Raw genomic sequence first — 24,508 nt, forward strand, 5'->3', positions numbered from 1 at the left:
ATAATAACCCATGCATAAAATCGATGAAGCACTCAAGGCCATATTGCAATATTGTGAATGGCGCCTCGAAGTGTCTTATATAAGCCTATACATTTTCCCCTCAATTTTGTAGGCTAGTTTTTACTTTTACTTCTCTTTCTTGGAAACAGAACGAGAACGTTAAAAGTAGTTGAACGAGTTTCGAGCTTTGTTCTCGCTGGTCTCCTGATCTTGAACACTGGGCTGCTTTCATGTGTCCATCCAATGAGAGAAAGCTCGTGCGCGGAGGGTGGGATTTTCACTGCTGTTTGTGTTCCTTTCCCAAGGAATGTGAGGGACACACAAAGCCCGAATGATTCTCGGGTCTGTCCACTAACTTTAGAACCTAGTTCAGCCATGGATCAGTAGTTATTTCGCGCTTCTTTTTCCATTAACTGTAACTCTTCGGATCCCAAACTGGCGACCTCACATCTCCAACTGGCACGCGCAAATGATCTCATAGACCAGATCAAGCTCAAAGGTTTGGACTTTATATTTTCTGTTGCACATTGAGCTTTATGTTGGTATTTTAACCCATAATGTCACATTTGTTGGAAACTTTAACTTATTTGAACTGTCAAAAAAATTATTCGAATGAAATATAAAGGAATGTAAAGACAAAATACGCTTTCTGTGAACATGTCATGGCTTATATTGAGGCAATGAACTTCACAACAACCTGAAATCTCAAACAAACAACACAAATATGTCATTCTGGCGAAGATGGTGAGGAAAAAGTAGAAGTGTGATGTAACTCAACATCAGAGTGGAGGACTGGGTGTTGTTGTGTTAAGTTTGAATGTTCAAGTTTTGAAGATTAGATCATCTTAAAGTTACAGTAAAAGTTTGAGTTTGTAAAGTTGAGAAAATGCGTTTGGCATTTTGTGAATTGTGGAAGTGTTGAGTTGACACTGATCCACCTCCCCATGAGTGAGAGTATATATATAGCGTGCATATAATGGGAGAGCGTGGTTGCTTTTGCAGAACTGCCTGTCTTTTCCTCGAACACATATGGAACATAGTCTATCCAGTACATTAGTCCACGTGAACAGGCTTCTGTAAGTAATACAGGGCCTCTTTCAAACACCCATTACTGTAGTACAGACAGCAGCAGTCTGTCTGTCTGTCTATCTCTTTTTGTGCTGGACGCCCTCCTGAGTTCCACGTTTCCACCAGAAGATATGAAGAAAGTTACATGTATGTGCTTCTTTTGTTCTTTTAGACAATTGTGTGGACTCTAAATGTAGTTTGCCAAGCTTGCTAAAACTTTATTGGTGGTCACAATGCAGCATTTTCGGCTTTTAGGATGTGGCAAAAAAAAAAAAAAGTTTAATCAATTGGTTTGTGTATTAATTCCTTTTTTTTTTCTAGATGCATTAATTTTTTTGATGCAAAGGACCACCAAATATGGTGATCCCCTAGTGAGGGACCCCCTTCCTAAAATATAAGGGCAGCTATATATTCTCATGTATGCAGTTCCATTCATACTATTTTAGAAATCGTAAGCTTAAGCATGATATTATAAAGACATGTTGTTTGCTAAATTAAATAACTGACAAATTGTCATTGTACTAAAGACAAAGAAAATGTTTAGTTTGTATTAAAGTGAGCATCTATTTTGTTAATGCATGTTCTAGATCTTATTGTGAATGATTCATCCATCTGTTTAATTTTTTTATCTACAAGCTTGCATTTTTGAGTGCCTCGCCCACTTACGCTATACTCAGATGTATGTCACATTATGGAAGTAAAGATCAGTCGCAACTTCCTTTTCATTGCCGCTTTAAGTTGACTTTTTTTTCTACTCACTATTAATGTTAAATGTATGAACCAGAAGAAAAGCATTTTAATTCAATTCACATTTTTTATAGTGCTTTTCATAATACTGTTCCAAAGCTGTTTTACAAAGAATATTACCTTAAAACTCTCAAGATAAAGGTGTCAACGGCAAAAAGAAACTCAAGTGCAAACTATTCTTATATGTATGTCACAAGAAAAGGGAGATACTTAAAAACTATATGAAGAATTTTTTTCAATTTTTGTTTATAAAACTATGGCTATTAATAGAATAAAATAATCCCAATTAATCTTATGATTAAACTTTAGAAATTTCAAGTGTTAGAAATAAGTTAAAATTATTGCATATTCAAGCATATATAATATCTTAACACATTAATTAGTTCACTTCAGAATTAAAATTCTCACCCCCATGTCATCCAAGATGTTTATGTCTTTCTTTCTTCAGTCAAAAAGAAATTAAGGTTTTTGAGGAAAACATTCCAGGATTTTTCTACATATAGTGGACTTCAACCAATGAATTGAAGGTCCAAATTGCAGTTTCAATGCAGTTTCAAAGGGCTCAACACGACCCCAGCCGAGGAATAAGGGAGGAATAGAATAAAAATGTATGTACTTTTAACCACAAATGCTCATCTTGCACTGCTCTGCGATGCGCCACGCATTATGTAATCACGTTGGAAAGGTCACGTGATGTAGGCAGGTGAAAAATTTCATTTTCTTCAACAACCTCAAAATTGTCAATTTTTTTTGTAAAGGCTATTTGACTTAGTCTTTGCACGTTCACTTTGTAAACACTGGATCAGAAAATAAACATTTGTTTCACTAGATCTGTTGGTAGCCGTTGAAGTCCACCAAATGGAGAAAAATCCTGAAATGTTTTCCTTTAATTTCTTTTCGACTGAAGAAAGAACGACATTTAAATCTTGGATGACATGGGGGTGAGTAAATTATCATTAAATATTAATTCTGAAGTGAACTAATCCTTAAACTCTGACATCTCTAAAAACTAAATTTTGTAAAATCTTTTTGGGGCGACTGTTATGATTTGGTCGAGTATGCAAATCCAAAAAGCAGTGGTTCTAGCTACCATGTATCAACATATTACTAACCACCCATACACCTTGAATGGCAGCATATTAAAAGCACTCAGAACACCATAGCAATGGCATAACAACCACAACACCATTGTATCTTTCGCACAGGCAAGTACCACTTATACACCAATGCCTAATTTGATGTTAATCCTGCGCATGCTGCCAAAACAGCGCTGACCTGCCGAGGCATGGACTCTACAAGAGCTCTGAAGGCGTCCTGTAGTATCTGGCACCAAGACGTTAGCAGCAGATTCTTCAAGTCCTGTAGGTTGCGAGGTGGAGCCGCCGTGGATTGAACTTGTTGGTTCAGCACATCCTTCAGATGTTCAACTGGAGTGAGATCTGGGGAACACCTTGAACTCTTCATCATGTTCCTCAGACCATTCCTGAACATTCCTGTGTGCAGTGTGGCAAGGTGCACTGGACAACACTTCCACCAGGGTTTCCCAGCAGAACACTGCTCGGAGCATCACACTCCCTCCACCGGGTTGTTGTCGTCCCACAGTGCATCTTAGTACCATCACTTCCCCAGGTGAACAATGCACATGTACACGGACTATCCATGATGTAAAAGAAAAGGGGATTATCAGATTAAGCGACCTTCCTCCACTTTTTCAAGATCTAGTTGCGAAGCTCGCATGCCCATTGTAGGCACTTTCGACGGTGGACGGGTCATCATAGGCACTCTGATTGGTCTGCACCTACACAGCCCCATATGCAGCAGAGTGTGATGCACTGTGTGTTGCGACACATTCCTAGTTCCTTGGAGTTGGACCAGACGGGATAGACTTCCTTGCCCTCATGCATTGTTGAGCCTTGGGCATCCAACACCCTGTCGCTGGTTTGAGGTTTGTCCCTCCTCAGACCTCTGTTGGTAAATTCTCACCACTACTGACCAGGAGCAACCCACAAGCCTTCCCGTTTCAGAGATACTCTGACCCAGTCGCCTTGCCATAACAGTTTGGCCCTTGTCAAAGTAACTCAGATCTTTATTCCTGACCATTTCTCCACGTTGATTCACTTCACGATATTTGCTTCACCTGTTGCTGGTCAGAATGTTTTGGTTCATCAGTATATTTGCTTCAGAAAAAAATCTTGTTTTATCCACATGATAGTAACAGGGTCTTTAACTCTTTTTTGGTGGTTGTTTGACTGTTCACTTCCAAAAAATGGATTCACTTCACACACACACACAAAAAAAAAACTTTTCCCAAGTCATTCTGAATATTACATGTGTTTCATATCTTCTGCTTCTTGTTGGGAACCATATGACCTATGCAAAGCTCTCTTTTTATTCTTTATGTTCCTTTTCTTCTCACTGTTCCTGTGCATTCAGGATGGTTTAGCCTACATGAACTGCATAGTCAGCATTTTCCAGGAGGGGAGGAACTTTTTTTCACTTCCATTCTCTCCAAAGTCTGAAATATAGCTGCAAAGCATATGATATTGTTTAAGCCATATTGTCTATCGAGTGTGCATTCTTGTGGCTTTCAATCATATGTTTTCAAAGTAATTTTCTTTTGCCTGTTTTATGGTCTGCCAGGTAAAATTTTATGTATAATCACTTACAGAATAGGTTTAGGGTTTGTTCAAATCCTTACCTTTAAGAATAAGCAATGCCTTAGCAAACAGCACTAAACATTTGTTAAATCTACTCAAATCTACAGGTGTAGATTTCAGTAATGTACGTAAGGTGCAGTTTGGCCCCAGTGCACTGCTTGGTATCGTTAAAAGCTTTCATTTCCATGAACAAGCCTCAGGCAAAATGAATTAAAATGTTACCTTCCAAAACAGGTTTTGGTTGTACTAACATACATGTTTTCTATGATATCTATTTCTATTGGCCATTTAAAATTTGCAGCAGCTTTTAAAAACTAATCTGCACTGCTCACTGATAAATTGACGTTCAAACTTGGTGGAAAATTCCTGTTCTCCCAGTATAGCCATTTGCATAATTCTTAGTCTTGTGCGTGGAGGTGGTAGCCAGACAACTTCATCCCATGATCATGTATTAACATGACAGTGGAATTCTCAGAGCCTGAGATAGTGTCCGTAACGGTTACTGCAGTTACACGTGAGCCGAACAGAACATGCGGATACAGGCTGCATGCATAGGCGCTCTATTGTCAACACGCAGTGATAAAGACGTCCATTGAGACAGATCTTGTGACACAATCACGAGCCAGAGAAAGAATGTCAGAATTACTGTAGAGGGTGAGATGTTGGAGCGAGAAACACACAAGGACCCAGAAATCAAGGTCATGAAACATTTGTCTTAGTCTGATATGTTCTGAATTGGATTATGCAGTAGTTCATGAGCCGATGTGAAATAAAAATTCACCCTATTTATCTTTTTAATGCAATTTACCTTATTATGAACAATTCATCAGTGCAAGTTATTCCAAATGAAAAAATAGTTTTTCTAAGTGGTATAAATTAAAAAAATTCCAATCAAAATAACTTGCACTGCCTCTAAAATGATTTTGCTTATTGGCTGACATCACTTAGCCTTTGTTTTTTTAAGTCAAGCCCTTTTCTCTCTTTCAATATCCACTCGAAACTACACCATTTCAGATTATGAGTTACACTTAATTTCTGGATAAAATTGTTATTGCAATTTGCAAAACTTTTGTCTGTATCATCTCTCAAATGTTCAATTTTAGTGAAAAACACTACTGTTCTCTAATTTTTTTTTTTAAAGAAATTCATACTTTTATTTAGCAAAAACGCATTAAATTGTTCAAAAGTGACAGTAAAGACATTTACATTGCTATACAAATGATTGCTAATAAATGCTGTTCTTTTCTATTTTTCTATTCATCAAAAATCAGTTTAAAAAAAAATATAACTGTTAATAACTTTTTTCAGCATTGATAATCAGGGTTGCCAGGTTTTCATAACAAAACCCACCCAATTGCCTCTCAAAACTAGCCCAAATGCGTTTCAGGGGGCTTCACCGATTAAAAATCGCGTTCCAGGGGCTAAAATCCACGTTTTTGGTGGGACTCCTCTAGTAAAATTCACATTCCAGAGGCTAAATATCATGTTATGTGGGGTCGCTTCAACCTGCGGACATGAAAAACAACCTGTGGCAACAGTGTAAAAGTAGCCCAATTCTGTGGGAAAACCGCAGACTTGGCAACACTGTTGATAATAATAAGAAATGTTTCTTGAGCAGCAAATCAACATATTAGAAGGATCATGTGACACTGAAGACTGGAGTAATGATGCTGAAAATTAAGCTTTGTCATCACAGGAATAAATTACAATTTAAAATATATTCAAATAGACAATAGTTTACACAATATCGCTGTTTTTGCTCTATTTTGATCAAATAAATGCAGTCTTTCTGAGCATTTTTCAAAAACATTAAAAAAATCTAACCGATCCCAATTTTTTTAAACGGTAGTGTGAATGTGAGTAAATATTTTTGTATCATTATATTGGTGCATATTATTGGAAATGACTAAATATCATTCTTCCTTGTGTTCCTTTAGTGAAAAATGTTTAGATTATTATGGGTCCCACTTTCCACCCACTACTCGGGCTATACAATGACACTGATTCACCTCTAGGTGTTGCTATAATATGCTAATTTATGTGTTCGCTAACACTTCTGGACCCATAAGGGCTTGAATAAGACTTTCATTTTTTGCTCACACCACTGAGCCCTTTTCCAACCATCTGGATTTATTCTTGTACGTAATGTTGGTTTTCACAATCCAATCAGTTCCTGATGGAAAAAACATCCCATTCTTTGAATATCCCATTTTGATCAAAAATACGTCAGTGAATTGCGACAAAAACAGCTCTCTTGATGGTCACAGTTGGTGGACACACACACACCAGCATCAGCTTTAGCTGAGCTCATCTGCTCTTCTTGTTTTGACTAAAACTTGTGTGTCATGGAATTTAGTTAGTCAGACTGAGATCCAAACATCTCCACCTATCAACAAGACATGTTGTGTGCAAAAAAAACCCCCATCCAATCCAAACCGAGCAGTGGCAACTGGGATGAGAAATGTTTGCAAGCTGTTTATTTCTGAATAACACGTTTCCCAGAGGGCATTATGGTGAGAACTTCATATCCAGTGTCAGAAGAATTATGTTTATGTTTGACTTCCATAGAAACAGCTGATGGATGAGACATTCCATAATCCATTAATCCGTAAGATCAACACTGGCCTATGGAATAATGACAGCATATTCCATGAATGGATGTCCAGCCCTGCACGATCTGACCGGGAGGAATTTATCGGTTGTATCAGTTTATGCAAATCCGTCTGTTGTGGTTGGATGTCTGACAGTTACTGTAATGTGCTTTCAAAGGAATAGTTCCTCTAGAAATGAAAATTGTCATTGTTCAATCACCCATATGATGCTCTAAAACCCGTATAACATTTGTTTATCTGTAAAGTGCAAAAGGAAATGTTTAGCTGAATGTTCATGCTGCTCTCTTCCAAGCTGGACCGGTGTTGGTATTGTTAACTAAAACTATGAAAAAAAAAAAAAATTGTTGATCAAAATAAAGCTGAAATAAAATAAAATATAAATATTAGATGACAAATGTAAATGAAAAAAACTTAAAAATAGAAAACAAAAATGTTTCCTTGGCACCTAATGCAAAAAATAAGTTTAAGCTGACTAAAACCGAAATAAAAATGAATTAAAGCTAAATAGAAATATTTTTTAAAAAAGACAAAAGCATAAAAAAATGACTAAAAATTTAATTAAATTAAAAACTTAAATAAAATAAAATGAAAGCTAATTCAAAATATTAATAAATACTATACTAGTGTATAAAAATAGCTGACTGTGACACAATTCTGATTTTACTACAATTGTAATTTATTATACTATTTTGTGCTTTTTAATTGTCCATTAAGAGCAGTATCATTAAATTTGTTTCATAATTACTAGGGCATTTAAATAGTAGCAATATTAGTTTGATTGATTTTGTGAGTTATTGAAATTGAAATAGTTTGTTTCAAAGAATTAATTCAAAATCTGATTCAAACACTCTCAAATGCTCATGGATAGTCTCAATTTTCATTTATTCTGGATAGTGACATTCTAATGGATTTTGGTGAGCAGTATCCATAGATTAAAATTATTGTTTATCACAGTTTATTTTCTGCATATGAATTCTTTCTTGTGTAATTTAGTGAAAAACATTGGTTGCATTGTCAAAATGATGGTTCACTAATGAAACAATATCGCCCTTTTAAGCCATTCGGAAATAGCCTACATAAATACTGAGAAATATATTGAATCACAAATAGCTAAAAAAATTACTTTTTTTTTTTTTTAGCTATGTCACCCAACTTTAATAACAATCCATTTAGTCAAATCCACAGACTATCTGCAAGCAGCTTGGAAGGCTCCTATATAGAGTCACTGGTCAAGCATTTCCATCTGCTTTGTTTAGCCTGCCGTTTGTCCGTGTGCAGAAAGTGTGCTCATTTTCATACGGCTCCGCGTGTCAACAGGCAACTCTGTGACCCTCACAAAGCACATTCTGTTCTAGTTTACAGGATTGTCCCCTATGCAAAGCAAAGCACGGACCCCTTTAGAGAGGCAGGTACTTGGAGCTAAACAGTTGAATGTCAGCTTCCAAGAGGATGGTTTTATTGCTCAAAAGTTGTGCAAAACTGTTTGTCTGTAACAGTATCATGCAATGTCACCAGTGTGCCAAGTCATGTTCCCTGTTATTGGTTGAAATACTCAAACAGGAGGCCCATACTGGGGTGTATGAAGATAAGATATCTGGGATTGATTTGAGTGTTAAAGCTTTAAAGCACATGGTTTCTCTAAATTCACTCTGTAATAGTATAAAATGGAATACTGAATGCAGATAAGCATTTTATCAAAATTGACAATTCTTGTTTTATTTATGGAATATTGCAGCATTTATTATAAATGATTTATCCGTGCACATAATTTTTTAAAATTTATGTTCCCTTCTAAACTTTACAGTAACAGTAATTTATGTTCCCTTCTAAACTATCACAGTTCTAAACTTCCCCTCCCTCTTGCAGCAACATCTCTTTTCTTTTCTGATGATGTTTTTCAGTGCAAGGGCGGGGCAACCTGTCACTCAAATGAGATCAACCAATAGCAAACCACACCCTTCCAATCAGTTCCCCATGGACAAAATCAAGCAATCAAGTTTTGTGTTCACTCTAATATACATCACAATAGGGAAGAAAAGACTACTGCAACTTTAAACTGTATTATGCTCATCATGGTCACATGATCACTCCATTGCATGTGTAATTCGGTGTGCGGGACTTACTCTGCCATATTGCGCATTGCACTTCTCCCATTCATAGTAATATGAGTGCACCGTCACTCTATATATAAAGGCTGTGTTTCAGATAGCCCCCTATACCCTTAAATAGAGCACTATTTGAGGGGACAGCCATTTGTAGTGGTGTCCAAAACCATAGTAGACAATATCAAGTGCACTCATTCAATCCACAATGCACTGCAAAAACGAGTGTACGACTGATGTACGCTCAATGGCTAGAGAATACCCATAATGCACTTTAAGAGTCATGTGCCGAATGAATTCCCACATCTCGCCAGAAGATGGAGCCCACAGCTGAATCATTCATCCATTCATTTTCCTAACCGCACTGGTCCAATGTGGGTACAGCGTAATATCATACAGATGTAAATTCATTTTTAAGTGACTATTAAATTGTTTAATTAAGGTTTATACATAGTTTCCATGCCAGAGTTCAAGATAAATATTTTTATCTTACTACTGGAGCTGACAGTTTGTTAAGTTTCAGATGATTATTAAACCGCACGCACAAACTATGCAAAAGCGGCAAACTATGCAAAAGCGGCAGCCCTTCCGGCGCACTCACTCACTCGTTTTCATTCACTCTTTCAAGTGGACTATATTAGGGGAGTAATGCAGGGTATAGTGGGCGATTTTGAACACAGCAAAAGTCTTTGGATATGGCATTCCAGCAACTATAGTTGTATTATTGTATGCAAATGTTTTAGGTCATTCTGGGTATTCTTTGCATACAGTGCATACTCGCATACAGTATGTTCATAAAGTTTGGGGTGGGGAAGTTTTTTTTTTTTTTTTTTTTTTTTTTTTTGAAAGAAGTCTCTTATTGCTCACCATTGAAGCTGCTTTTTTGTGAAATATTAGGCCTACAGTATCAAATATTACAATTTAGAAATTTTCAAAATGAACATATTTCAAAATGTCACTTATTCCTGTAATGCCAAAACTGAATTTTTACTGTTGAAAACAATCGTTCTGCTTAATATTTTTGTGGAACCATGTTAAAAAAAAAAATTTAATTTGCAACATTGTAAATGTTTTTACTTTCACTTATGATCAATTCACTGCACCTTTTCTGAATAAAAGTATACATTAAAAAAAAAAAAAAAAAATCCTAAACTTTGGAACAGTAGTGTACTTTGTACTGCACATTACTTACTTTAAAAAATAGTAGATAGTATGCCATTCAGAACATACAGTACACATTGTTACATGAATTTGTGAATCTTTACATTACTTAAAATTGCATATTATCCTTTGTAACACTGTTTCAAACTGTTTTTTTAATGATGATAAGAATAATAATTATATTTTTGTTTTCCTTTTTTGTTTCATTCTTCCAATGTTCATTCCATTCTTCCATATGTTTTGCATATTGTTAATATTAATATGTTTCACGACATTAGGCATCAAGTGGTACTAAACGTACAATGTAAAATCTGGGTCCTGAAACAAATCCATTCATTCAAAGCTTATTAAGTGAGTTTTTAGCAGTAATCCAGCTTTTTTTCACTGCATATGGGTCAAATAATCGGTTTGTCTCTCTCTGTCTGTCTTTCTGCAGTGTTTCCTGTGTGGCGGGGGACTGGTGAGGGTCATGGTTGGGGCTGGGCTCAGTGTGTGAGGTGGGAGGCTGGGGAAGGGGGCCCGTCCCGGGGCCTGGAGTGTCCGCTGTGGTGCGTCCTGTGTCGAGGAGGAAGGGAGAGACTTAAGCAGGCCTGTCAGAGAGGGAGGGGAGCACTGCGCCTGCCCGCAGACATGCTGAGCGTCAGACTTCCGCAGCTCTTTGACATCCACCAGGTGCCAAAGGTGAGGGCAGGACTATCTGTTTGACATACAAAGGGAGCGCTTGAAACCGTTTATTATTGTAGTTCTGTTCCCCTTTAAGGGAAATCCCTGGGAAATCCTGCATGTACTTAAAAGTTACGAGCCAAATAAGTGGGACCATGTGGTGCAAGCCACCGTTTTCAGTTCTGCTTTAATCTTTCTTAAAGAAATTGAGTCCACTGTTTCAGTAAGATTACATCAGATGAATGACTTGCATTCAGAATATTAAAGTGGCCCTATTATGCTTTTTCTAATATTACCTTTCATGTGCAGTGTGTAATATAGCTGTTTGCAAATGTAAAAGGTCTGCAAAGTTTCAAAGATCAAAGTGCATGACAAAAGAAAGCACCAATTCTGTCTTCCAATTCCGGTCTTACTTCCTTGCACAAACCTACATATTATGTAGGCTTGTACCAAGTTTGCATAATGCCACCCTATGGTCTTCATTGGCTGCCCCCAAACAACGTCTACTTTGACCCGCCCTCAAACACTGTAGTTGTAGCTGAGTCCTAGAAGAAGTTTTCTGCGCTGCGAAAGCAAATACACTTTTCATACACTTTCAAAGGAGTAGACTAATAACAAACTGGGCCATCTGACCAATCAGAGCAGAGTAGGCTCTCGAAAAGGAGGGGTTTAGAGAGACCGAATCCTTTATTGGACCGTTTTAGACACTGTGAGAAAAGAGGTGATGCTGCAATGTATATTATGAGAACATTAAAGTGTTTTTTGACCTTGGATGCATGTAAATCTATTGTAGGAGTCTCCAAAACTTTTAAAATAGCATAATAAGGGCACTTTAAAGCAGTAGTTCTCCTAAAAAGTTGTCTGCCTAATATTGTCCCACAATATGATTTTCTATCTTCTGTAGAACACAAAAGATGATGTTTAGAAGAATGTTCATTGTTCCTTTTTTTTATGATTCTTTAGATGTTTGCATTTGTTTTAGACGTCCATGTGATTCTTTGCAGGTGTTTAGAGAGGACGGCATCATGTCTGGATACCGCCATCCCAAGAGCTCAGCCCTGGACTGCATTCTCAGCAGTTTTCAAATGACCAATGAGACGGTCAATATCTGGACCCACTTCCTGCCAACCTGGTAAAGCGCCCAGTTAAACATGTGATCTCCTTTTGGTGCCAGAACTAGTAGTTTGTCTGCTTTGAAGCTTTGTTTAAGCTGCTGCAATTATGATCTAGCTTATAAGCAGACACTCTTATGCAATATCAGATTTTACAGGGACTAAACACATTACTCAATGTATTATTTGTTATATCAACGTAGGAGTGGGCAGTATGACCTAAATATGGTTACAAGTAATTTTATATACAGTATGATACTGTATATATCACAATAGTGTTTTTAGAGCAGGTTATTATGTTTTTGATTAGTTATGTATTTATTTATAGTTATATTTCCAGTCTTCAGCATCATATGATCCTTCAGAAATCATTCTAATATGCTGATTTGCTGCTCAAGAAACATTTTTTATTATTATCAATGTTGAAAACAGTTGTGCTGCTTAATATTCTTGTGGAAACCTTGATACAGTTTTTTTTTTTATAGTTAATTCAAAATGTAAAAATGTAATTTAAAATTTTAGATAATTTGTATTATTAAAAAGTTGTTAACGATTTTGTAAGCATGTTGCATAGTTGTGCTTGCAATCAGTTTTATTTGTGATAACGCAATGAAACATGTCAAATTGTGCAGACATAATTTTTTTGCATAGTAAAATAAAACCTGTACTGTAGTTTGCCTTAATTTGCCAAATTATTTTGTCAGATAAATACCTTAAACAAGTTTAGTGTTTTGTTTTTCCTTCATATTTAAAATATATAAAATATTTTTCTCATATTTTGATTGTTTAATCAAACTTGTAGGGTCAAAAAAAAAAAAAATCCTTTCCGGACATCACTTTTGGTGACTACAGTGTATATATATATATATATATATATATATATATATATATATATATGACAGACGGTTCAGACTCTGAACTCTGATTGGATGTGCCATATTCAAAGTCATGAACTGATGACTGATAACCTGTGATGTGCTCCATCGTCATACCGCCCAGCTGTATGTTAAAGACATAATAGTAAAGGAAAAGGTCTAAAGGGGTCATGACATGGATTTTTAAATTATTTTAATATGTTTTATATATATATATATATATATATATATATATAGACCTCTTATATGTCAAAGGATCAAGGCAAATTTGATTTCTCATGTCATGACCCCTTTAATAACCAGCTCACCTGCTTTACTTTCCTCACACAAGACATAAATATCCCATGTAGGACTTGTGCTGTGCTATTATAGGTACTTCCTGTGGCGGTTTAGCATGCTGTGCTCCACTCTGGACTTCCTGACGGAGAGCTACTCCTGGCCGCTGCTCGTCTACATGCTTCTGATCTGCCTGTACCCCTTCACCTCCAGTTGTGCTCACACCTTCAGCACCATGTCGGCCGAGGCACGTCACATCTGCTACTTCTTCGACTACGGAGCGCTCAGCCTGTACAGTCTCGGTACGCTCCAGTTCTCCTGGGTGATTCCATTCTTGTTTGTTTTGTGCTGGCGCAAGCGCTAGCTGTTAGTAAATCTGGCCCTTTAGGTACTGTTCGCCCTATTGGTCCATGGATGAACACATCATAATCATTACACCGTGGCCTTTCTTACCAAATGGATTCTATTTAAACATCAGTGAGCAGATAAGACTGATTTTGTCATGCATAGCCAGACTTTTGACAAACAAGCTAACCTATGACAGTCCATGTCAACTCAACTAGAGGTCCCCTGCTAAAAACTTGGATTTTGATCTTTTTTTTTTCTTCTTTTTTTTCTGGTGAAAGAAATACATAAATGAAGAAGAAACTATTTTGTAGAGGGGGGTCAAAATGACAATTTTCACCTAGATTTGGAGCCAAATTACAGCGGGGTAAAAATGACTTTAGAAAGATGGCAGCATCATTATTTTATTTTTACACAGAGATTGGTAGGTCTGTTAGTAAAATCTCTTGACTTTAGCAATCTTTGTTTCATTATATGCCAACAGTGACAGTTCAAAACTGGGAAAAAGCACTTCTTGTGTTTTTTTTCTTTTTTTTTTGCCTCAAGTTTGCATGTCTGTAACTCAAGAAGTATTAAAGATATCTTAATATCCTTTTAGATTCTGGTTCTTAACAAACTTTTCTTTTAATATCTTCATTTTAAAAGTCCTATATGGTTCAATGCCAGAGATATGGGGATCTCAATGTGGCTCCCTGTTAAATTTGTTGAAATTTACCCGTTTTAAATGGTCAAAAACCAAATGTGGTTCACTTTGCACACAGCTGATACTTACTGCATGTAAAGAGGAATGTCTGAAGAATAATGTACCTTGTTTCCCTCTATCAAAACAATTGCATGCAACATGCCTCACTGGGTGCCAAAAATCCACTGAAATGGTCAAGCAGAGACACATTAACTTGCTCTCAAAAGTGTATTTATAAGAATTTATATTTGAATCAGTTTCAGAGATATTTGGAAGATTGGATTTTGTTCATTTTAACAGCTTTTGAAACTACCAAGAGTTCAATTACGCAGTATCGTAACTACATGTTACCACATTGACATCCCAGTATCTCTGGGATTGAACCATATAGTGCCTTAAAAATTAAGATTCCAAAAGAAAAGTTTAATAGAATCAAGAATCTAAAATTATATATTAGATATCTTGAACAGACATGTAAACTTTATGCAAATGTTTTGATAGAAGGGAAACAAGATACATTTCTAGTTTGAACATTATTTATTCTTCAGACATTCCCCTTTAAATGCAATAAGTATCAGCTGTGTGCAAAGTGAACCACATTTGGTTTTTGACCACTGAAAATGGGTAAAATTCAGCAAACTGAACATGGAGTCACATTGGGATCCCCATATATCTGGGAGTGAAACATATAGGGCCTTGAAAATGAAGATTTCAAAAGAAAAGTTTGTTAAGAACCAGAATCTAAAATAATATTGAGATATCTTTAATACTTTTTGAGTGACAGGCACGTAAACTTTGAATATTTATGAATTAAGTATATTTATGGCACTCATTATTTATAGTTATGACAGGTATATTCTATGCAATTGTGTTGATGATAGAAAAAAATGATATACATTTCCAGTTTCAACATTATTTGCATTTCTCTTTAAAAGATAAAATTATCAGCTATATGCAAAGTGACCCACATTTGGTTTTGGCCACAGAAAATGTGTACAATTTACTCATGGAGCCATTCAATTCAATTCAATTCAAATTTATTTGTACAGCACTTTTCACAATACATATCATTTCAAAGCTGCTTTACAGAAAATGCATGTCAAAATCACAATTTAGAGTAATGTGTTGTCAGAGGTGACATGTGTCCAAATTATGTAATTTCAGAAATGTACATATACAAATCATGCAGTTAGCTAACAATGTATTAATTTAAGATCTCCATATCTCTGCCAATGTACTATATGGGGCCTTTAAAATGAAGATGCCGAAAGAAATGTTTGCTAAAAACCAAAATGTAAAAGGATATTAAGATACCTTTAATACTTCTTGAGTTACAGGCATGAAAACTTGGGGCAAAAAACACAACTGTTTTTTCCCAGTTTTGAACTGTCACTGTTGGCATATAATGCAAAAAAATATTTGCTAAAGTCAACAGATTTTACTAACAGACCTACCGATCTCTGTGTACAATTAAAATAATGATGCTGCCATCTTTCTAAAGTCATTTTTACCCCAGTGTAAATTAGCTCCAAATTTCAGGTGAAATTTTGACCCCCCTCTACAAAACAGTGAATTAATCAGTAAATATACATTCATGACATTTAATATTATGGCTTTCATCACTATTTATGTTTGTCTTTCTTCAGAAAAAATATTAACAAAATCAAAAATTTGACATTCTCAACATGTTAAAAAAGTGGCCTACAAACAGAACTCTTGAATATCTTGCAAAGATTTGATGCCGGTAACCTGACAAACTTTCACAAATTAGTTCTTCAAAAGCACTTATATCAACCAGGTAACTAGTAAACGCAACTTAGTTGCAGTTTAAAAATAGGTAGTGCAATGGTACTGCTTTTAATAAATTCATGAGAAAATTTAAGTATTGGTATTTATTTATAAGGGACAACACACCTTAATAAATAAAACAGACATTCCTGCAGTGTTATTTTAGTATTAATAATGGTACACATTATTTTGATAGTCCACTTTATACATTCTACTAAGTAAATTTCTCTCATTAGATTATCAGTAGACTGTTAGGTTAGGGTTAGGTGTTAGGGTTTGGGTTAGTAGAAAAAGCTGACTTGTAGTTGCAAAGTTAATTTTAATCAGTAGAATGTCTGTTGGGAGCATCAAAACAAAGTGTTTGAAGATATTAAGCAGACAGTCTACTATTACTCTAATGAGAGTTAGTTTACAAGGAATTGCAGCAAAGTTACCTATAGTTAGTAGAATGTCTAAAGTGGACCATCGAAATAAAGTGTTACCTTAATAATAAACTATTATAATATTTATTAATATTTTGCATTAGCTTTTATTTTAAAGGTGCAGTGTGTAAATTTTAGCGGCATCTAGCGGTGAGGTTGCAAATTGCAATATAGAGAAGCTACGGTGGCCAACACAGGACAAAAATGTCATCTGAGACAGAAGAGAGAAGCCAGTCAAGCAGTGTATATACTGTGTGTGTGTGTGTGTGTGTATGTATATATATATATATATATATAATATACACAGTGCTTAACATATTTAGACCACCACCCAATGTAAGGTTTGTGCCACAGCTGCCCTAAACTAATGGTTATGTGTAAGCTCTTTAGTCACAGTAGTTTCTAATGCTAAAATATAATTATTGTTGGGATTTAATGGATTCAAAGATAGATCGCACAAAAGATTAATCAAAAGCAAGTCTTTGGGAACAACTAGAAACTATTTAAAAGTCAACAACAACAGAGACTTTGGAAAAGTACATAAAAACAATGCCAGCAAGAATGCAAGCTGTTATCAAGGCCAAAGGAGGCCATACAAAATAAATATAAAATTATACATTTTTTGGTTATGATGTATGAATAAAGACTATTTAGTTGTTTCAGTTTGGTATTTGCCTAATAAATGTTTTGTCTTTATTATGACAGGTGGTCTAATAAATTTGTTAAGCAATGTATATTATTTTTTTCTTTCTTTCTTTATTATTATTATTATTTATTATTTCAACTTTAAACTTATTTATTTCAGTTAGTTGTCAAGGCAACATTTCTAAAATTTGTTTAGGTTTTTGAACTTTTATATATATATATATATATATATATTTTTTTTTTTTTTTTTTTTTTCAGATTTAATTCAATGACCGAAAAATATATTTTTTAATAGTTTTAGTTAAAAATAACAACACTGCCTTCCTGTACCTCAAACAATACAGCATAGTGCTAACAACATCAAGGTCATGTTTTTTTTCTAGAGAATGCATGAACTGATAAAAAGTATATCTTGAATGCAAAGTAAGGTGCTTTGGATTAAAAAACATCTGCCAAATGCATAAATATAATTGCATGACATTGTGAGATAAATGTGCCAGAACGGCTGCTTGTCATTTGCTGTCCTTGACAGAATATAGAAATCCCTACACTGGGCCAGTAAAAAGAAACACAATTCTGATGTAAAGCCAATGTCAAATTGGAGAATTTCACAAGGGCCGGCAGTAGAAATGAATCTTGGAGGGTTGATGTGAGGTTATGGAAAGCACGATCTTTGGAGGAAATGAGCCGTCTAACACACTGCTGGCATTTTATTGTATGACTTCAAAGGAAAGAAGGCAAATGCTCTGGCTCCAGAGAAAACCTTTAAAGTCTGCAATGATAAAGAGTGAAGGCTGAAGAACTACACATATTGTTCGAGCCACTTAAGAAGCGTAAGCGAAATCTAAGCGCAATTTTAATGTGCACGGAACGCTTTACCTTACATAGAGTGATTTATAAATGCACCTTTTAAACATTTAAAGACTAATTTTCTTGATAAAAGATTGATTGATTATAAGTGGAAATCTAGTTTATATTTAGAAAAAAGCATATTTCTGCAGTATTTCCATTCATTTGACTTCAGACACAAAAGTCTGTTCTGGATGATGGTATGGTCAGCTGTTCAATATCCTGTGTGTAGAGCAGTGAGTTTTTATTGCAAACTCCCGTAGTCTAATAAAAATATTATTCTTTCATTTGTGGAATCCACCTCCGGTCATGAGTTGTGGCAAAGACCTCTTTTACTGCCTTTGAGAAGCAGAGTAGCTGTGTATGTCCAGCAGCTAGCCAAGCATTACAAAAGAAAAAAAATCTTTATTTTTATATTGTAACTATTCAGTATTTTTATACTTTGACTATTCTTTTTGTGCAGTATATGCCGTATACTACCTGCTGTTTTTCTTAAAACTGTATGTGAAATATTACGCAGTATGCAAAGGTAAACATTTTAAACAGTATGATACCATGTTGTTGTCACATAACCATCACAGTGTTTTTTTGGAAATAACGGTTCAGTTACATTTTTAAGTTTGGGTAAACATTGTTTAGGCAGTTTATCCAGGTATATATATGGAAAAAATTCACATAGGGGAGAGTGAGTGGGTGAGTAAGTTAATTTTTTGTTTATAGTTTCTTTGTTTAGATCTCAAACTGTTAACAAATCTTCTTTATTTATACTAGATTCATAGTTAACTAAGAGTTCTGAAGCAAAAAACTCAGAATCAAATCCAAATGAAAGCATGCATTAATCTTCTTCAATAATATTTTTTTGGTTAAATAGAAATATTCTGACATACATATGTCTGTTTTAAATATGCCATACTCTTTTACAGGTTGCGGCATCACATACGGCTCTTACGTGATGCCCGACTGCTGGGTAAACAGTTGGCTTCACCAGCATTTCGTGACCATCGCCATCGGCAACTCGCTCTTTTGTACCAGCATGTCCTGCTACTCCAGGTGAGAGTGCTTTTCATGCTAATTAAGACTCATTTACTAAGTCTGCGATTACAGGAGCTAATGCAGAGGTCATTTTAGCCAGACTCAAAATAATAGGGAGTTAATTATGTAACTTAAGTCCTTCTCACACACAGACCTTTGTTTGTTCTGATCTTATGCCTGGTTGCACAAAAGGTTTCGGTCATTTTAATAAATTATTTACAGAAGAACTTAACTGGTTGTTGAATTCAAGGAATGAATTAGTTTCACTTAGGTAATCACCACTCTCTCTCATATATAATATTAAACTTTGGCACATAACGCGTCCTGCTCTGATACCTCAAATCGTCCAGGTGTTGAGAAGTGGTGTGCAATTTTTCGAGTTTTCTAAATGAGAGAATGTATGATTTAGGTTTGGAGGATGATGAAATGGAGACATATTTACAGAATAGTCATTTATATTTATTTATTTAAAACTAAAAAGCATTTAACTATAAATATAAATGTTTAATCTACAAGAAAAACATTTTAAATGAGGGTGCATTTTCGTGTCTTTTGTGACAGGTTTGCAGTATGGTAATATGCTATTTTATACATATCCATACATTCACTAAAATTACTTAGTACTTACATATGCCATTTTTTATATTTTGTTAAGACAGAATATCATATAGACTTGGTACTTGTTTGGATTGCACCATTAACCAGCCACATGACAACAACCATTAGCCATCAGCAACACTGAAATACCCTGACAACTGCACACAATGACCTTGCATTGTGGTTGAACTTTTGCATGATCAAGCACCACTCTCATGTTCTTCATAAAATAGAAAATATCTGGGTATATATTATATTATATTACATTAAATTATAGTTAGTGCTGTCAAACCAGTTAATCGTGATTAATCACATCTAACACAAACGTTTGTAAATATGTAATGTGTGTGTGTGTGTGTGTGTGTGTGTGTGTACAGTGGTGGCCAAAATTATTAGAATGGTAAGATTTTTTAATGTTTTAAAAAAAGTCTCTTGTGCTCACCAAGGCTTCATTTATTTGATCCAAAATACAACAAAAATAGTAATATTGTGAAATATTTTTACAGTTTAAAATAACTGTTTTCTATTTGAATATATTTTAAAATGCAATTTATTTCTGTGTTGAAAAGGCTGAATTTTCAGCATCATTACTCCAGTCTTCAGTGTCACATGATCCACATGATATACACACACACGCACACACACACACACACACACACACACACACAAACTTTTATGTTAGATGCAATTAATCGCGATTACTTGGTTTGAATATTATATTATATTTAGTGCTGTCAAATTGAATAATCACGATTAATCGCATCTAACACAAAAGTTTGTAAATGTGTGTGTGTATAAAACTTTTATGTGAGATACAATTAATTACAATTACTTGATTTGACAGCACTAATTATATTATATTATATTTTTTATTTAAAACATTTGCTATTCATACTATTTAAAAAAAAAAAAAAAATTAACTATGAACATATATTACCTATAATAAAATATTTTTAGTGAGGGTGCATTTTCCTCTGTCTTTTGTAACAGGTTTGTAGAGTTGCAGTTCCCACACAAAAGTAAAATCTTGAGAACGGCCGCATTTGTTGTCCCCTTCCTCTTTGATAGTGTCCCACTGTTTTACCGAGTAAGTATGGTCACACTTGGTAGCACATGTAAATTAAGTACTTAAGCAAAACATGCGTATGTAACACTGCAGATATGAATGCTCTTTTTATGGATGGCAATGTGTGTCTCTCTCCATGTGTGTCTATAGCTGCTGTCGTGCTGTTGGGGGAGCTGCAGTCCCAGTGAAGCTCTGGCCAGCCACTCTTACCATCTGTTCTTTGCGTTTCTCACATGCTTCCTGTTTGCATCTCACCTGCCCGAGAGACTGGCTCCTGGACGCTTCGACTACATCGGTACCTCATTTTTAAAGATTTTATGGTTGTCTTTGTTATGTTTTCAATGGTTATAGAGGTTCACACCGGTGTCACGTGGTTCTTTTGACTAGTTTTTCACTCACTCTCCTCCAAGGTCACAGTCACCAGCTCTTTCACATATGTGCGGTCGTGGGCACCCATTTCCAGTTGGAGGCAGTGTTGACAGACATGACGTCTCGCAAAGAGTGGCTGATGTCCCACTCCGCTTTACCTTCCTTTCTGGGTACCGTGGGGGCTCTCACAATGGGTGTCCTGCTCAACCTGGGCATCATCGGCATCTTTAGCGCCGGTTTACCGCGAACACCTCGCCAAAGCACTTCAGTCTCTAGTGGTGCCCACCCTCATCAGGAGTAACAAGCTTTCTTGACCACTCCACACCTCACTGTGCACCTTTCCAGACGATTTTACTCGAGATTTCACTAGCGCACTTTCACTGATATAAAAGCCTCTAGCATTGATACTTTTGTACTAAAAAGCTAAATGTTTATGCTGTTTGAGATCATATATCCTAGTTTCCTTTTATACTTAAGATTTATTATGCCAGCCGAAAACCCTGATGATAATCACGACCTTTCAGGTGTTATTTAACCATTGTGCCTTTGATTTTAATCTTTAGTTATCGACATGAAAGGTCGAGGGTTGAATGACGCTAATGTTGACTTTTACAGGTTAGATTTTAACATAGTTTAAGGGTTTTTATAAACAAAATATGATGTTTGCATCAAACGATTAATCGCATCCAAAATAAAAGTTTGTGTTTGCATGTGTGTGTACTGTGTATAATTTTATATATATATATATATATATATACACACATGTAAATATTTCTTAAATAAATACATGTATGTGTTTGTATTTATATCAGTGTTGCCAAGTTTGTGATTTTCCCGCGGAACTGGGCTATTTTTACACTGTGCCGCGGGTTGTTTTTCATGTCCGCGGGTTGAAGCGACCCCAAATAACATGATATTTAGCCCCTGGAATGCAAATTTTACATGGGGAGCCCCACCAAAAACGCGGATTTTACCCCCCCGGAACACGATTTTTACTGTGGGGCCCCCGTGAAACGTGATTGGGCTAGTTTTGAGTAGCAATTTGTTGGGTTTTGTTGTGAAAACCTGGCAACCCTGATTTATATATACATAATACATATACACTGTACACACACATATATTAGGCAAACACAAACTTTTATTTTGGATGCGATTAATCTCGATTAATCGTTTGACAGCACTATTACATATTAATGTTATCATAGCTTTAACTGGAAAATGATAATAGCATTAATCAGGGATTTTATATTTGCATTAATATCATCATGAATAACACCATTAATCCAATTTTATGATGTGTGCATATCAAAATATACAATGGTTGAAAATTATGGTGAATAACTTATCTAAAATTACTGGTGTATTGGTGAAATTTTGCCCCTTTAAATACTTATATTTGTAATGTCCCTTATTATCAATGGCAAATTATTTGGATTTACTGGAACGCCTTTGAATAATCTCACAGGTACAGTAACATGAATTAATTGAGGGGGAAAAGGGCTATATTTCTAGAAAAAAAAATTCTGTTTTGTATCTTGAAGGATAAATTGTACTGCTTAGCTCATCTAAGCATCATTCTCCTACTAAACTGCATCTCATGGGAATATGGGGCTGCACTGGAGTCCTTCACTGTCGTTTAGATGTTTCTAGACATTTAGTGAACAGTTTTGAGGTATATGTCATTCTCTGCATCAGGTCACATTTCTGTGGTATTGTTTTGTTCATTGCAGGTTTATGGCATACAATACAGAGTGTTTTATATTGAAGCATGAGGCTTTTGGTTTTATATTTAATTGCATTTTGTCAGTGCACTTGACGATTTTGTATTCCGGTGCAATGTAGTGCGTAACTCAAAATAGTTTCTTTGCTCATGCGACACTAGTTACGTTTTGTTCTTAAACCAGAAATCAAAGCTAATTATTGTGTTTGCCCAAGCTGTTAACCTCCATCTCTCATTTTGTCCTTCAGTAGAACACTGCACTTGTTTTGTCTGGCCGAACAGTGCAGGACAGGTACGTACAGCAGTAGGCTTGTAATTTAGTGCAATTAATGCTGCATAAAGGAAAAATTTTAGCAGAACCTTTTCTAACAAGCTCTTAAGGTCTGACACATGGTGGTAATGATATTTTAATGGCCGTTTATGAAAGGGATCTTGGGTTAAAAAGGAAAAGTAGGTGTTTCAGTGGTTAGTGGCGGAAAGGTTCTGCATTTCTCCAAATGCCTATTTGTAGTTCGATGGCAGACATTCTCGCTCACTGTGTGGTTTAAGTAGGTGTCTGTTTTTCTGCTCAAAGAGGTTTAGATGTGAATGTGACTGGTGAAGTAGTATTTTGTGCACTAGAGTTAAATGAAATGTAAAAGGTTTTGGCATCCCAATCCCTGTGTGTTTGTTGGCCCTAATGAATGTATTGCAGTTTTGAAAACTGTTCTTAAAGACCCGTTTGATGTTACAATGTAGCATTTAAAATTGCCAAGGAAATTAAAATTATAAATAGTAATTTAATTTTTTTTAAATGTTCCAGAAATGTTTTTTTTTTTTTTTTTTACTATAATGCTTCCCTTTAAATCCGAGAATTAAAATATGCAATCATTATTGCAATGCCTTTTATTTTCCATTGACATTTTTGAAATATTTTTGTAACAAATGTGAAAAATATGAAAGTGCTTAGAATTAAACTGACTCATTTATCACTACAGTGTTTGTCCAGTGGTATCATTGAATACAGAGCGATTACACAAATAGCATTATTGGCCTACCACAAAACTGTATAAGCCAATTCTATTCTTGTAATTCTATTGTATATCAGATATTTTTAATAGAGTGTTTGTTTGCAGTATCATGATGATTTGTGAATCATAAGCCCCCTGATAGGAAGCATTTTTGGATTTCCTTCAACAACCCTCAATCCACTTTATAGAGATTTTAATACAGGTATCTCTGCCTTCCAATACTCAGTATAAAAAGTACAATATTAAGTATTTTAAACATTTTTTTTTCTCATTTTTGTGTAATTACATAGTTTTTATTACCTCATATTAATAATTTAATTATTAATTAAATAATAAATAAATTGTAAAATAAAACAAAATAAATTCTACCTTGGAAGTTTCACTTGTCACACAGCAGGACTTTTGAATACTCGATTGTTATTGGCTGGAAGGTGTGTATTAAAGGGATGGTTCATTGCGATTTCACATTTTTAACTTTAGTTAGTGTGTAATGTTGCTGCTTGAGCATAATTTGCAGTATCTGCAAAGTTACGACACTCAAAGTTCAATGCAAACGGAGATATTGTCTTTTAAAGTTATGGCAGTTTAATGCATACAAAAACGACCGGTTTGGACTACAACGAGCTTCTTCCCGGGTTGGTGACATCATAAACCCTGCAATTAACATAAACCCTGCCCACGGGAACACGCAACAAAGTGGGCGAGGCCAT

The 24,508-nt window shown here is 35.4% G+C and overlaps 1 protein-coding gene across 1 annotated transcript; it reads left to right on the top strand.

Moving 5' to 3' along the window:
• Positions 1-224: 224 nt before the first annotated feature.
• Positions 225-23,762, top strand: paqr6 (progestin and adipoQ receptor family member VI). The gene is made up of 8 exons (XM_051865069.1): positions 225-499; positions 10,784-11,028; positions 12,015-12,142; positions 13,370-13,575; positions 18,928-19,054; positions 20,624-20,720; positions 20,850-20,994; positions 21,110-23,762. Exons 2-8 carry the CDS (start codon positions 10,978-10,980, stop codon positions 21,367-21,369), a joined length of 1,014 nt encoding a protein of 337 aa, XP_051721029.1. The 5' UTR covers positions 225-499; positions 10,784-10,977; the 3' UTR covers positions 21,370-23,762.
• Positions 23,763-24,508: the final 746 nt, after the last annotated feature.

The sequence above is a fragment of the Ctenopharyngodon idella genome, chromosome 16, assembly GCF_019924925.1.
Source record: "Ctenopharyngodon idella isolate HZGC_01 chromosome 16, HZGC01, whole genome shotgun sequence".
NCBI classification, from domain to species: domain Eukaryota; kingdom Metazoa; phylum Chordata; class Actinopteri; order Cypriniformes; family Xenocyprididae; genus Ctenopharyngodon; species Ctenopharyngodon idella.

Excerpts from the sequence above, each read along its gene's own strand:
- paqr6 (XM_051865069.1), top strand. The coding sequence starts at position 10,978 with ATGCTGAGCGTCAGACTTCCGCAGCTCTTTGACATCCACCAGGTGCCA. Across the intron at positions 13,576-18,927 it reads GCTCAGCCTGTACAGTCTCG|GTTGCGGCATCACATACGGC; the intron begins GTACGCTCCAGT and ends ACTCTTTTACAG. Across the intron at positions 19,055-20,623 it reads AGCATGTCCTGCTACTCCAG|GTTTGTAGAGTTGCAGTTCC; the intron begins GTGAGAGTGCTT and ends CTTTTGTAACAG.